At 39.0% G+C, this 15906-nt stretch overlaps 1 protein-coding gene and 1 long non-coding RNA gene across 2 annotated transcripts; one reads left to right on the top strand and one right to left on the bottom strand.

Moving 5' to 3' along the window:
• The first annotated feature begins 93 nt into the window (after positions 1–93).
• LOC115598643 lies at positions 94–10430 on the top strand. The gene is made up of 4 exons (XR_003987789.1): positions 94–182; positions 877–1022; positions 9227–9370; positions 9696–10430. It is a non-coding gene; the product is annotated as an uncharacterized LOC115598643 (long non-coding RNA).
• On the bottom strand, positions 8111–15894 carry PRPF38B (pre-mRNA processing factor 38B). Its single transcript, XM_008503324.2, has 6 exons — positions 15481–15894; positions 12957–13025; positions 12511–12662; positions 12367–12427; positions 9623–9846; positions 8111–9326 (listed from the first exon to the last, which is right to left on the bottom strand). The coding sequence occupies exons 1-6, from the start codon at positions 15763–15765 to the stop codon at positions 8474–8476; spliced, it is 1644 nt and encodes a 547-aa protein (XP_008501546.2). The 5' UTR covers positions 15766–15894; the 3' UTR covers positions 8111–8473.
• Between the last annotated feature and the right edge of the window lie 12 nt (positions 15895–15906).

The following is a 15906-nucleotide window of genomic DNA, read 5'->3' on the forward strand; positions in this document are numbered from 1 at the left end:
GGTGGCGGTGCGCTGCCTGCTCGTGGGGCGGGGTCCCACCACTCCTGCCAGCCCCCTCAGGAGCTCTGCCAGCCGTGCGGCCCCTCTTATCTGTGCTGATGGGGTCCCAAACTACGGCCGCGGAAGAGTAAGTGACCAGGTCTCAGTGTCTGGGGAAGGAACGCCCTGTTGCTCGTATGCAGGTGAGCCCGGGATACCGGGAGCCGCCCTCCGAACCCGTGTCGGGCAGCTGGGAGGACCAGGTGGCCAGCCGGCGGTGGTCCCGTGTCCCCTCGGGGTGTGAAACTCCGATCAACACACTGGCTCCGTCAGAAAACCGGTCCCCAGGCTCCCTTACGTTCGTGTGAGCCACCGAAGAACTCTATGGGTTCATTGAGAGATACCGTTTCTCGACTCCCAGAGTCGTCAGTTAGAAGTTCTAGTTAGAAAACGTAAAGTCGTGTTGTCAATGGACACGGGAAGAAGCTGGGTGTGAGTACGAAAAAAATGAGAGAAAATTTCTCTTTCCAGCACACAGCAAAGGGTGAGGGAGTGGTCCCCAGTCGCATGGCAGTATTCCCTTCAAAGGGGAGCACGCCGAGGGCATCATTCCTGACAGGAAAAAAAAAAAAAAAAAAAATCCTTGTAAGTGGACAAAAATGGCAAACACCGAACACCAAAATTCGAATTTACATTTACATTAGTTAATGAATCTTGTATAAGCAATACAGAAACTCCATCCTGTGAGAGGGGGAAAAGAAAACCAGCAGCCCTTCCTGCCCGAGACCCCAGTGCCGCTGGGACCCGCTCCCGCAGGGGCTGCCTGCGGGCGGGAGAACAGCGGGGAGGAGGGGGGCGAGGGCCTCACCCGGCACCACCTCCCCTCGTCCCGGGCAGTAAAACCTCGATCCCCTCACTGCTCCACGATACTCCTGGCCTGAGGTCATCCCCTTGTGAGGCTGGAGCAAAGTTCTGACAAGATGAGCGGTGCAGCAAGTAAATCATTAATATTTGTTGGACTGCTTTTCAGCTGCCTGGAAATGGTGAGTGTTGCTCATTTGCTTGACTATTTTCAAGAATGATATTGTACTCTTCGTAAAATTTAACAAAAAGTTGGGGTAGAGATCGTCAGACATGCACTTCTTTGTTGGGGAAACAGTTCAGAAATATACAGATTGTGAGCAATCCTGACTTACTTCAGTTTAGGCTACAGTGGGATAATTGTTATTGAGATCTAGTTACAGGTTTCTAAAAATGAGCTAATGGAAAAGAGATAACTAATTGGCAGCAGAAGAGAAAAATAATTATGTGAGGAGAGTGGTTCTGTGAGAATGGAATGTGTAATTGGAATACAAAGCCACCTGCATGATATGATTGTGTAAACAAGGCTTCTCTATATAAGTGAGTGCAAATTATTAATAAACGATTTCATACGATCATATTGATGTGTACATGGAATCCTTAAGCCTCCGCAGACTTTTTTCCCACTCTTCATTGCTATTTTGTTACTCTTACACTTCTGCAGTTTACAAGCCACTGTAAAATAAACTAATATACAAGGACCCAAGGTCTTTTGAAGTCTGTTAACAACGGAGAACTGGATCAACAGTGAGACTGAGAGAGGAAAATGAAGAAGCAAAATGATGTGCATACCTGTGCCAAATCTAATTTGCTGCATAACCTTTCTGTGCAAATATATATCAGTAAAATAAATGTGTTAAAAATGTAGTGGTTTAAGTTGTTGTCATTACTAAAATATTTTTTTCCAAATATTTCACTTTTCATCTCTAATTTTTTTTACATCTTCCTTTTCAGAGCTTCTCAGCTAACACAGATAAATCTTCAAAATGGTATTTTGATTTTGCCTCATAATTTTTTAATGGGTCAGAAGAGAACACATGCAAATGTGGAAAAATTTCCAATGTTTTAGCAAATTTTATACTTTCTTCGATCTTTGGTTTTGTGCCTGCAGCTCCTGTTGCCTTAAATGTGCATACTGACTAGTTTAATATATTAGGAATGCAAGATTACAATAAATGCTCTCCGAATTTATTTATTCTCTAGTGATAGTACACCTACATACACTGCACTGTCAAGAGTCTTACAAATTCTTAATCATTGTAGATGGATTACATTAGCTGGACACTTACTGTAGGGTATATTTTATATGATCTGCAAAACAAGCTTTTGATCCTGTTTACTGTGGAATACTGTTGACACTGGTTGTGTATTCATATATGGATTTTTTGTTTGATTTTGTTGTTTTTTTTTTATAATTAGACTGAAGTGTATGGGAGTTTTATGAAAAATAGCCAGTGTCACAACATGATAGTATGAGAGAAAGCAGCAGTTATTACAGTAATTATAAGATTACAAGAGTAAACAAAGGAAATATTACTCCAAATCAAACGGATTTGGAACGCCTATCATGGAACGCCTATCATCTGAAAATTAGGTCACATAGATGCTGGATAAGGTACTGAACAATATTCTTGTCAAGACTTGACTAAATTCAAGGGTGACCGAAATTGGGTTTTGATCATGTTGTTGGTTTGGGGTTTTTTAGGTTTCTCTATGTCTATATATGATGTGACATCATATAGTAGACATCATAGTGTAGTTTAACACTTCACAATTATCAGGCTGTTTGCACAATACTGGTCAGCTTTGGAGTTTCAAAATGTGAACCTCATCGCTACCTGAAACATGGATCATGCCAGTGTTTCACGTGTGTTTCAGTGTCATGCCAGTTTTCAGTTCACATTCAAGTTTCTCTCTCTTCTGCCTTGCCTGTTCCCAGCACCTCGTTGCCCCATTTACTTCAGGTCTGTTTGTGTGGAGTGACACTGTGCAGGTCACCTGGCTCCTGTCCCTGGGGCTGAAATGGTTGGAGCAGGGCAGTTGCACCCTGTCTGCTCTGCAGTGCAACACCCAGTACAACATCACAGTTTATTCTTTCAGTGAAGCCAGGGGAAGTAACACATCATGTGCATCTAAGTATCTGTCAACAGGTATTATGATTATTCTTACTTTACCTTAGCAGAAGAAATAATTAGCTAGGGAGTGCAGTGATTCATGGATGAAAACCATTACTTGAGTGCTGAGTTACTGTAACTGATAAAAAAAATTCTAATACTGGAAGTCTATAAAAATGTACCGTTAACAAGAATCAAAAACCAAAATTGCATTGAAAGCTTTTGAATGATCCAAGTTTTTGGAAATTATTTCCAATTAATCTCGGGTTTTGTATGCAAAATCTTTATGTTGTCAGTTCTGTCACAAGTTTTAAATTTTCACCAGGAATAAACATTTAAGGTTCATACACTTGTCCAAAATAATTTGTCAGTTCTAACTGGAATTTAATTTTCATGTGAAACTTGCATAGTATTTATAAAAAATCTGTTTAAATACTGTTAATACTCAACATTTCAGCTCCCTGGAGTCCTGAAATTAAAAAGATCTCAAAAGAGGCTTTCTGTAATCGATGTGCACTGGCAATCTAACAATGAAGAAGCTACATACATCATCTCCACCAGAGGGGAGGCTGGACTGTGGCACTGCACAAGCTCTGGAAATTCCTGCACCCTAATTAATCTTCCCTGGGGATCTGCTTTCTCTGTCAGTGCTATAGCAAGATCACCAGCAGGACAGAAACTCACCAAGTTAGTGTCCCTTTAGAGACAGCTATGTGGGAATTGTATATAGTGGAAAATACTTAGCAGCATAATATTAAAATAGTTCTATGCCTGCTTACATGATTTTGGTTTATTTTAATTACAATGTGTGCATATGATACTATCTATTGCTGGATGTCCTCTGCTTAAACATGCCTGTACCTTTGTGTGAGAAGGATCACTTGGCACTTGCCTCATGCCGAGGAGCTTTAGAAAGCAACCAGTTATCATCTGGCACAGCTAACTAAAATATAATAACATAATTCACTAATGGATAATGGATCACTTTCTCATCAGCATTTTGACTTGAATGAGTCAAATGAGGCAACAACCCCATATAGGACTTTAACAGTAAAAAAGTCCCATTAGCATTACTTCTTTTTTGACTGGACCATTAAATGAAACTGGTTTTGTCCTGGGTTGTCCTGTCTCCCACACTCTGCAAAGTTCATGGGCTCTGGCCCTACCACAGGCTCACTGAGGTTCAAACCTTGAATAGTCAAAACTTACTGTCAAAACACCATATTCCTCTCCATTACTGCCTTTCTCAACTATTTTTAGCTCCCCTTTCAGGTTTTGTCTTTCCCTATCTTCAACCATAGGGCCTAGGTCCATAGAAAAATTAGCATATTATCATAATTCAGACCATTTACTTCAAAGGGCTCTGAATTTCCAATACATTTTCTTCTCCCCAGTAGTCACTGTCAGCAAATACTCAACTGTTTTCCCCACATAAAGATTTTGCAAACCTACTTGGCAGAAAATAGGGGACAAAACTGAATGCTTATTAATTAGTACCATCTGACTACTTGCTAATGCAAAGTTCTGATACCCACAGATGGTTTGTGGTATATTGGCCAGGAAGGAAGCACAAAGAACAGTTTTTCAAATAAAAAGCTTCATTGAGGCATACACCGAGCCACCAAAGTTATTTTCTTCATCTCACATTGCTAGCTAGTCCTCACATCAGTGATTTTAAGCACCATGCTCTTTTATGTTTTATGTTGTTTTGGTAACCTGTTCTGGAAGCTCTGTTGGAATGGGCAAGAACACTGTACATTCATTCCAAATCCATGGTGTTTCGTAAACATTTTAGCATTATGTGACTCCAAATAAAATGCAGAGAGTATACATTTGTTATTCAGGTTTGTCTCATCCCTCCCATCTTGTATGTGTCACTTTAAAAAAATCTATATTGAGGCCCGTATACCATCATACAGTCTACGCTGTCACATTTAATGTTTTATCTAATGTAGGCTTATTTTTAATAGCCTCACCATATCCCACTACAAATCAAACTAGGTTGCACATCTGATTTTTATTTTTAAAAAGGTATGAAAAGGTGTGGGCTACATCAGCTTATTCTACCTTATTTCTTCTGGGGTTTCAAGAGGATAGTCATATAAATTGCTAGATAAGCTATATAAACAGCAAGAAACAACTTCAAAAGAAGACAGTGAAACAAACATTTCTCGAGGTAGTTGCTTTTCTGTAACTAACGCCGTCTTAAGTTCTGAATTCTGTTAAAATGATTTATAGAGGAAAGAGCAATGCAGAACAACATACCTAGATCAAAATTCTGGTTCAGATAAGGAGGTAAATTATGAATCATAATTCAGATTATGATGTATTACTCAGACTTTTCCTGCAGTATTTATCCTAAATATACCTGATTTGTTCAAGTTCCGTATCTCAGAAACCTTCTTCTGCTCCTATTATCAAAACTGATTTGTCCTCTCCTCTATTTACAATAAAAGCCTCTTTCACTTCATTAAGCCTTTTCTGATACTATCCTGTAGTTCCACAGAAAAGCGCTCAAAATCCAGGCAGATCATGATATGCATGATGTACCTCCCTAATGTAGTCTGATATATAGCCCTGCCATTCAAATTACCTTTTACAATACAGATAATGGAAATACCAGCCCTGTTATGTTTAGAATATACAGATACATACAAGTCCTTTTGTGTACTAATTACCTGCACAGTTAAGCGGCAGGAGGTACACATGAATCTCTAGGGCCAAAACCTTGATAACTGCCTTAAAGTTACCAGTTTGCTACTTAAGAAAATCTGAAATAGTGCTCAACTGAGTAGTATCTTCAAAAGAAAAAAAGTAACAACAAAGTAGAGATGTATTTCTCAAATTAGGCTATTAGTCCTGGTAAGTACTTAATGTACCGGAGGCACAGGAAATTTCAGAGACTTCACTGCTCTTACCATTCTGGTCAGAGCTGCTTTGCAGACGTTTTGTGGATTTGTTCCTTCTGGTTTCAAGGAAGGTCACATGAAAATAGAATGGCATAAAAAAGACAAAAATGAATTAAAAGAGTCCCTGGATCCAGATCCAAAAACTGCATGATCCTAAATTGCAATGATAACTTAAGATTGGTGCATTGGTTTAAATAATTTTCATGGGTCTTAGACAGTCATGAATACTGAGCTATCCATTACATGGCCAGCTCAAATACACAATACAGATCAAATTAAATCTAAGTCAGAGAGGTCTATTCACTGAAAAATAAAAGTTCTCAAATTACTGCACTTGTAAGAGATACTGGAAAACACTGCTCTTTGCATAAGGTACTTATGCTTTTTGCATAAGCGGTATCAAAATGCTCGCTAATCAGTTGGCTCTCTTCCGCTTCAGGTCAAAGGTAGGGTTCTCAATTATTTGGACTTTGCCTGCAAATAAATAATTCTTTAACTGTATTTCCGATCAACAGTAGCAGAGAAGCAGCAAAGGAACTGGAAATTGTAATCCATTTTTCCTGACAGAATACAGGCCCTTGCAGCCTTTCTGCCCTAGAATGTACTTCTTTCAGAAACTTACAGGCTGAGGGTTAAAAACTACCAGGGCTAAGCGAAGTCTTCCAGGTGGCAAATAAGATAAATCAGATTTGACCTCTTTGTTTCAACAGAATCCATGCAATCTCCTGGCAGACTGCAAAGACCATTCTCAGAATCAGGGTTCTTCTTAAATGGGCAATACAAGTTTTCTCCTCCTATATTACCTTAACAGCTCAGCATTTTGGTTTTACACTACAATAGATTTTACTTGTTGAAGGTCAAGCTGTTTCAAGATTGGATTTAAAATAATGTAACAAAAGTATAAGCACATATCTGAACCTCAGTATTAAAAGATTTTGAATTCTAAGAAGCATGATTACAAAGGAAAGAGTAACAATTCAGAAAAGAGTAAGAGCAGGGAGGAAGAAAAATAAATGAGTCTGGGTTTTTTGCTTCTTTGAATCCTATGGATTGAAATGTATTGTAAAAAACTTAATCATTGTTTTCTCCTGGAGATTTAAAAAAAAAATAAATCCTAGTATTTAAGTATCACACCTAGATGACCTGCATCATACAGAAGCAAAAAAGGCACAAATATTTGTACCTTGAAATCACTTCATGATCAATATGTCACACAACGTTTACCCTATTTTGGGGCTGCTGCATTTCTTTCTTATCTACATCTTCCTTAAAAGGTCCTCATTACACAAAATCTTGTATTCAAAGTGTCAGTCTGAAAATGAAATGTGGAGCAACCCATTCTTCAACTAGCAATGAACATGCAGGGAGAAGTTGACACCCAGTACAAAGGAATTAATTGAGAGTTTATTCCAGATGGTTCTCCTCACTTAGTATACAAGTCATGAGAATAATCTATCAAATGGACTTGGACTTAAATGGTATGATTTTTTTTCTGTAATGCATTTTGGTTTCTGCTTCTAACAACCCGTTAAAAAAAAAATTATCTGCCAGATGAAATGTTCAGCACAAACTGCAATCCTTACTATTTGTAGAAAATATGACTTAAAAAAGGACACTATTAGGTTATTCTTATTTTAAATGTTTACACTTATAAAAATGCTTTGGAAGCTTGAAACTGAAATTCTTTGTAATAATCTTCTTCCTACCTCTCTCTTCCCATCCTGAATGCCATTATTAGCCCAGGACTATCATAAATGCCAGAGTATAGCTGCTAATTAAAAATATTGAGACCACAAATGGGTAAATTGTGTTTTAAAAAAATAAAATACAGAAGCTTACATGGATTTTTTTCAAACAAAAAAAATGCATAGATGGCTCTGGTACTCATCTGTCAACCTTTACAGCGTCCACTTGAGGTAGCCTTTCCAAAGAATTACTAAACAAGCCCAAACATAATCTAAATCTTTGCATCAAAACCACTATCTCTTTGAAAGTCCACTCTCAATTTAACACAAGTGGTGATCAACAACATAATACATTTTAAAAGCTTTTGAAAAAACAGCAGGTACAGTGGACATAAATGTTAGTTCTAAATCTGCAGCCCTCAATGTACATTGTATGCACATAAATATCTCAGCTATAATACACATTCAAGATCCATCCCTAAAAGTCATACTATCATGTAAAGCACAGCCATGCTAACTTCAGGATACAAACGATAATTCCACATCTACAAAATGAAAGAAGAATTAGTGGCAGTTTATTGCCTCATACAAATTTAACCAACATGGCAACCATGCCAAAGGAATTAAAACATTTTCAGGACATATGTACAGACTGTACATTTCAGAAACATCTGAACAATAAAAATGCAAGAACAATAATATCTGCATTATGAATTAAACTAAACAAATGGTTTGAAACCGCCAATGCATTGAATGGGTTTACAAAGGCACTTCCCTACACAAAATAGGAAATGACAATCTGCAGCCTAGAGGGAGGTTGGAGAAGAGTGCTCATCAACTACTGCACAATCTCAACTTTAAGAAAAAATAAGCAGGATTTAATCAAACATTTATAGGATTCAATGTGATCCACTTCCAAAAGAGTTCACGCAGTCTCGTCTTTGTTTTTATGTTGCTTTTCTTGGGTCTCTCGTTCCGTACTTTGGCTCCTTCGACGATCATGTTTGTCTGAATGGTCCTTGCTATCACTGTGATCATGTTTGTGGGAACGTTCTTTGCTTCTGCTACGCTTTCTAATTTTTTCTTTGCTGGGACTCTGGTCTCGTTTTCTGGACTTCTCAACACTATCTGTTCTTCCTCTGCTTCTACTTCTGCTTCGCTTACTGGACTTCTCTTTACTTTCATTTTTATGTTTACTTGATTTCTCTTTGCTCCTGCTTCTGCTACGCTTACTTGTGTTCTTACTTCGACTCCTACTCCTATGCTTTCTTTCTCGGCTTCGACTTCTACTATGCTTTCTCTCTTTTTTGGAATCCCTCTTGTCATCCCGGTGTTTCTTGTCATCCTTGTCATCCTTATGTCTTCTGTCTTCCATATCACCCTTACTTTTCCTTTCTTTTGACCTTTCTCTAGATCTATCTTTTTCCCTCTCACAACCTCTTTCTTTATCATAATCTCTCTCTTTTTTCCGGCTCCGTTCATTTTCTTTCTCTCGCTCCCTATCCCTGTCTCTTCTATCACCTTTCCTCTCACGACTTCGGCTACGGCTTCTGTACCTGTCCCTGCTTCTGCTTCGCCTCCAATCCAGTGCACGATCGCTACTTCGAGATCGCCGCCTTTCTTTTTCTCTCTCCTTAGCTTCACGTTCTAACCTCTGCCGTTCTCTTTCTCTTTCTAGTTCTCTATCAAAACTAGATGATCCATGGCCCTCCCGATGATGACTTCTGCTTCTGGATCTTCTGGGAGACCTCCTAGGACTGATGGATCGTCTTGGAGACCTTTTAAAATAAAAGATACTCAATATGAAATACAACCTTTTAAAGTTAAGAGACCCTCCTTACTAACCAATTTATACTTTACATACACAGTCTACATTTAATCTTAAAATACCGAATATAATTATTTTAATTCATTAGCATCTGTAAACTGTTCTGCCTGTTGCCTTAAAATCTATCAATGAAAAGACAATACGTTTCTAGTAATAAGTAGTACTAATAGTAGTAATAAGTAATAAGTAGTAATAAGTAGTAGTAATTCAATCTTTAACACTCAATTTTTAAAATATGTATACAACCTTGAACGTCTACGTTCTACATGACGGTCTATTTCTTCCATTCCCTCCTTGCCATCCTTCTTGATTTTTCTAGGTCTGCTTTTAATTTGCTGGTCAATGGTCTTCTGGACTGGTACAGGAATTCTTGGAAACAGCGTGGAAAACCATTCAAGCTTAGTGAGGAAGGAGCGAAGCATCTCGCCAATGGTCATAACACAACCCCCACCTGCCTTCACATCCAGGTCCTGCAAAATACAAGCAAAAAATATCCTGATGGTCAAAAATATTCTTTACTGATTTTTAAAATAAATGCTGCTACATTACTGCCCTCTTGAAGTCTCATGATTATGGAAGTTTGTCTCATATTCTAATATATTTCCTTAGAAAAATTCAAACTCTGTACCCTTTGGATTTGGTAGTATGTTACAGATAGGAAATGGGACTTAATATATATGCATGCAGGCACATACTAATCCTGCAGCCATCTGCATGGTAAGGGACTGTCACCAAAGAGATTAATGCTAAATCCCCTTACACAGTCTCGTTATATGGTATGATCTTGTATTTATATGCCACAAAGTCCTCTCAAACTACATTTAATACTCCATGGATGTACAACTGCATACTCATACCCAGCCCTGTGGCCTACATCAATTAAGAACATCATTGCCTGTCTAAAAATGATCATAGAAAAACCTCTAGTACAAAATGGCATCCTGACAGAATTGGAAGCAATAGCAAACCAACTGCCATGAAGCAGTGAGTTCTCTAATTTAGAAATATGTAAAAAAATAAATAAATGAACAAATAATTGGAAACGCATAATCCATGATGACCATTGTCTCTGAAAAGGGTCATTACCGCATGAAGGCCTTCTTGCTATGCCCTCTCACAGCTCAGGACATGTTAGTCAGCTATTGTCAGTCCCAAACCTATAGTGCAAGCACACAAGGAAAGTGAGATTTGTTATCTAAACAGGAAGAGAAAATCTAAATGTAAAACTGCTTGCACTCACACACATTTAAGTGTTCAGATATACAGTTTTTCCAAATATAATCGCTGCAGAGATCTAAAGAAGAAAAAAAGGAGTTAAACGTAGCACCTGGAGAGTACGTACAATTAAACAAAATAAACGTAAGAAGCATTTTGAAAAGTAACTGTATCCTGGGAACCTTTTCACAGCAGCATGACAAAAGATGAATTGCTTCCACATATTTAATAACTGGAGGAAGAAAAAGTTCTGTATGTTTAAGTAATTCCATACATATACATACATACATACATATATATATATGTATGTGCATATATATATATATGTATTTGCTTCATCCTATTCAGCCTGACAAGGACTGGTAAGAAACTTAAAAGAAAAGCATCCCCAAGCACTGTTTCCTACATAACACAAAGCTATTGAAAGCAGCTGAGAATGAAACACCAATCCAAAATATATATTGGGAGATTTTAAACAACAGTAAACAAATATATGCTGATAGTAAATATCTGCAAAAACTGAAACATATTAACTAAAAAAGGTGCTTTGAACAATGAACCAGTTAAGATCTGCACAATGAGTTGCACTTATGATCACTTTATTGTCCTGGGAACCAAGTTGTCTATGGGACCCTGAAAAAAATGAAGCCACCCGGGTCCTCCTGGTAAGTTACAATGCAACAGTGCAATGAGTTCGCATTAACCAGCACCACCTGGGGGACAATGAGGGTATCACAGCGACGCAGCGAAGATTCGGATTTGGTTTTTGGTACAAACATACAATAACATAGGTTTACCTTAAGTAACAGCTGTTTCCTTTGCACAGCGTGTTGATACTTAGCATGAAAGCTGTTTAAAATAAATACACTGCGTTGCAGTCAGATAGAGGTATTATTAACACTATTAATACAAGTATTCAGACATCCTTTGCAACTAGAACATTTGACATTTCTTCAAGATGCCTACTGTCAACACTGAAGAGGACAAGTGATACTTCCTGTTCCATTCTTGAATCTAGGATGTAATTTTAAACCTGCTCAACAAACACAAATTGCAACAGTATGTAGCAGACTGTATATTCATACACAGCAGCTCCTACTCTTTCTTATGGTAGATCAGGACTAGGGTAGCAATATACTCTCCTCTCTGACTGCATAATGCGGCCTCTTTACTGACCTTCAGTTAGCAAATCAAGTTTCTTTTCTGCCCCATTAGCAAAGTCATTAAGATTGTTAGAAGTAACAATGCCACCTTATGCAGTGGTGGCTGATTCTCCTCTGAAGAAATCCTGGGTTTAGTTATTCCAGGACATGAATAACCACAAAGATTTTGTGTAGAATTTTTCTAAGAGAATGTTGGTTTCTACTTCCCACTCTTACATAATCACCAATTTCCCTTTGCCAGCAATAAATGAAAAACACACATTTTGCACTCCTGGAACTCAGTATACCCTCCTTTAAAATAATTCTTTTCCTGTATAACACACAGAAGCCTCACTCACACAGGCCAATGTCTGCATTCTGTTCCAATAAAAATCTTTCATGTGGTTTTGTAATATCTGACACAGTAACATCCTAACAAATTAAATGTTAAATGTTTGAAACAGAAGAAAAATTACCTGAGTCCCAACTCAGACCTGCTTCCTACACTAATCAGTGAAATTACAAGAACATAACATCACAATCTAAAGAAAGCCTTATCAAGTGGTGTTTAAACCTAAAGTAGTAACATGAACAGAAACAAAAGAAAACAAATTATTACCCTTGCCGACATACCTCTTCATCATCAAGAAAGGATTCAAACCAGTCCCATAGATCTGTAGGTGGCTGTGTGTACCTTTAAGTACAAAAAGAATGTAAAGTTTTAATACAGCTTTCTGCAGATTTAAGTAGTCAATAGTTGTTTATACTGAGACTTACCTAATATACATAAATCCAAGAGCCCTAATATATGGAGAGTCTGTGTGAGTTATAAGGCCCATCACTTGCTTACGAGTGAGTTTCAGTGTAAACAATTTGTAGAGCAGACAAAAGGCAGTAGACACAATTCCTCCAGTTCCAACACCACGCACCTTTAAAAGACAAAAAGTTAGGTGACAAAGCAGGAAGTCACAAAGACATTGTGACAATCTACAAAAGAATATGACAGCTAACACAGGATAAAATCATAATCTTTAAACAGAGCTATGTGGGAAAAGTAACACGCTTTGCAACCACAGCTCTGGAAGTTAAGGAGAATATATAAACTCTTTCTAATAAATATTTTTAGATCTAGATACTTAGACAACATACAGACATGTTTAGCTATGCTTGAGAAATTTATTTACCAGACAGAAAAATTTAAGAAGTCACGTACTTCTACTTACCCCTCCACACATCCCTGTCTGGCCTGCTGTTTTTCTGCTCCCCTTTTCCCATGGTTCAACATGTGTAACCTGAGAGGGTGGGGAGGAAAAAAAGAAAATTACAGTTACAATCTCCATGACATTTAGCTGTCTATGCAAACCTAATATAAATAATACCTATCCTAAATCAATCCTAAGTAGCTTGTTTCCACCAGATTCAAGATTAAAGCAAAACATTTTCAACTACCACACTAAGATACTACAGTTAAAATACTGAAGTTTTTTTGTTCAAGAAAAAAAAGCACAAAATATCCATGCTTATGCTCTACTTCACGTACTTTCAGATACTTTATGACTAAGTATTTCATAATCTAAGGGTTGAGTATCACACTATCACAACAGTAGCCTTCAAACTTTTTAATTACCTACATTTTTGGCCACAATCAATATAAACATGCTGGTTTAGACAGATATTAATTAAAAAGCCCGAAGCCCGGAAAACCATCCTCATTTCAGAATAGAGTATTTAAATTTTGGAACCTACAAAGACTGCTACGTATGCTTAAATTTTTGGAAGTACACAGATCAAATGAAGCTGAGGACATGCATGTGGTGCTAATATCAGGGATAAAGAAAAAGAAAGTCACCCACTTTGCAGATACAGAAATGAAACAGGATACCAGAACCACAAGTGAATTAATTCTAATATCTAGACAGAATCTGAAACTTCAAAAATGGTCTCGGTCTTCTGTGTCATTTGTGACTTAAGATGGTACTCCCTGAGAATTCTGTCTGCACCAGCATCTTCAGAATTTTAAAAAAAGCCACCCATATTGGTTCTCAAATAAAATATATCAAAAATATACCTGCTAGGGTGGATGTAACACTTACTATAAAAAAAAAAACAACTCAGCATTTTTTCAGGAATCTTAACACATGAACAGACTGGGTTTTTTTATTATCAGTGAAGTATCTTCACCATCAAGTTATATTCTCCTACACATCTATTACTCAGGAGTAAGCAAGGGGCTGAGTTTTCTCTCTATTTAGCATGCAGTTTTGAGTCAGAATACCTATCAAATTCAGTACAAAAATTTTATTTACATAAGATCAATAAGCAGATGTTGAATGATATGTCCAAATTCTTCCTCAGTTTAAGATTAAGGCACTTCTGGGATGAAACACTAGGGCAAGCAAATGAACTACCTGATCCACTGCAATTGAGCTCTACTAATACTAAGACAACAAATACAATAAAAATTGAAAAGTTCCATGTAAGGTCCAGTAAGCTCTCAAATTTTGTGAAATTGTTTCTTCTATACATTTTTCAGCTCTTGCCATCACTTACAAAAATACTGCTTTCCATTCTGTTAGTGAGAATGAATTCTCTTAATCTCATATGCAGCAAGTGGTCAACTAACTGAAGAGAAGCTTTGTTGATAATCTATGTTAATCTAAATAGTAGAATTAAACAGTTTGCTCAAAATGACAGCACAAGCAGAGAAATGCTGCAATTAGGATGAAAACCAGTAGCACTGACTTCATAAGCACAAACAATGTAAAAAATTACCAAAATACTATTCGGAGTTATTTTTTCCAGTGGCTTTCAGTAATTTGACTTGCCCTGGATAAAGGAGACCAAAAGGCTACTTCTTTTTCATTTCCCAAAATACATTAAAACCTAAAGTAACATTACTAGCAGAATCAATTCAACTGAAAGAAATATTACAATAACCACCAAAATAGAGATGACTAAAGACAGGAGCCTGAATTATCAGTTTTGCTCTCATTATCAGAACAAAGAGGGTGGCTGTGTCGATGAGCATTAATCAGGCATACCTCCACCTGGGAGACTGGCTTGATGGAAGCCTCGCTGCAAAACTGATTCAGTCCTGCTAACGAAACAACAACTGAGACATGGATGCACTGATACAATTCAGTTGTATCCCTAGTGCGTCTTATCCAATGCCAGGAGAAGCACTAAAATGAACTAGTTTTTTATTGGGGGGGGGGGGGGAGGGGGTCGGGAAGGAGGGCACCTAAAGTCTAACTGAGGAAGAAGGCCATGCTAACTCCTGATGAAACCACCTACGGCCAACACCATACCTTTTGTGCAGTTAGATGGCATGTCGGGAACTCCTACGATGCGGGGAATGCTTGTCTCTAGAAGTGGCGTGCCCATGGGGTGCCCTCCCTACGCTCCCCGGCTGAAGGCACAGTCCTTCGACGGCCATTTCATCCCCCAGTGCCCCGGCTCACATTACCCACTCCGAAACTAACTTACAACTCCGTAAATCCAATTCGAAAGGAAACCCACTTCTTTTATACGGGAGAGCAACACCTTGGATTCCCCCAATTAAGAGATAAAAAAAGAGATTTGGCCCTATCCCTTAGAGTAAGAAAAGGATCAGGAAGGCACGACAGAGTCCACAGGCCGCAATCCAAACCTCCCCATCCAGAATCCCCAGCCGCAGGGAGGCCGGGGACAGGAGCCAGCAGAGCCCCGAGGACGCCGCGGCGCCCAGGGCGCGGCCCGCAAGCTCACCTTGAAGTAGATCTCGTCCACCACTTCATGGTAAGTCTTGAGCTCATATAGCTGGACCTTGAAGTAGGGCGACGAGAGAATGTTGGTGAGGATCATGGGGTTCAGATTCATGGTCTTCTCATTCCCCCAGAGCGGTAGCACGTTGCCCTGCTTGCCTGAGGCCGCCGGCTTGGGGGCTCCGCTCTGCAGCTGTTGCTGGGCAGGCGGGACGGCGCCAGGCTGGTGCTGGGCGGCCTGCTGCCCCTGGCAGTTACCGGCGCCAAGAGCGGGGCTGTTGTTGGCCATGGCGGCTCCGGGCCCGTGGCGGGGCGGCGAGACGCGGCCTGCGAGGCAGAGAAGCGGCCGCACCACTCCAGAACAGAGCGCGGGCTGCCCGGCTGAACGCTGCCTCCCGCAACCGTCCACAAGATGGCGGACTCTGCGGAA

This window comes from Calypte anna, chromosome 8 (genome assembly GCF_003957555.1).
Source record: "Calypte anna isolate BGI_N300 chromosome 8, bCalAnn1_v1.p, whole genome shotgun sequence".
Lineage (NCBI taxonomy): Eukaryota > Metazoa > Chordata > Aves > Apodiformes > Trochilidae > Calypte > Calypte anna.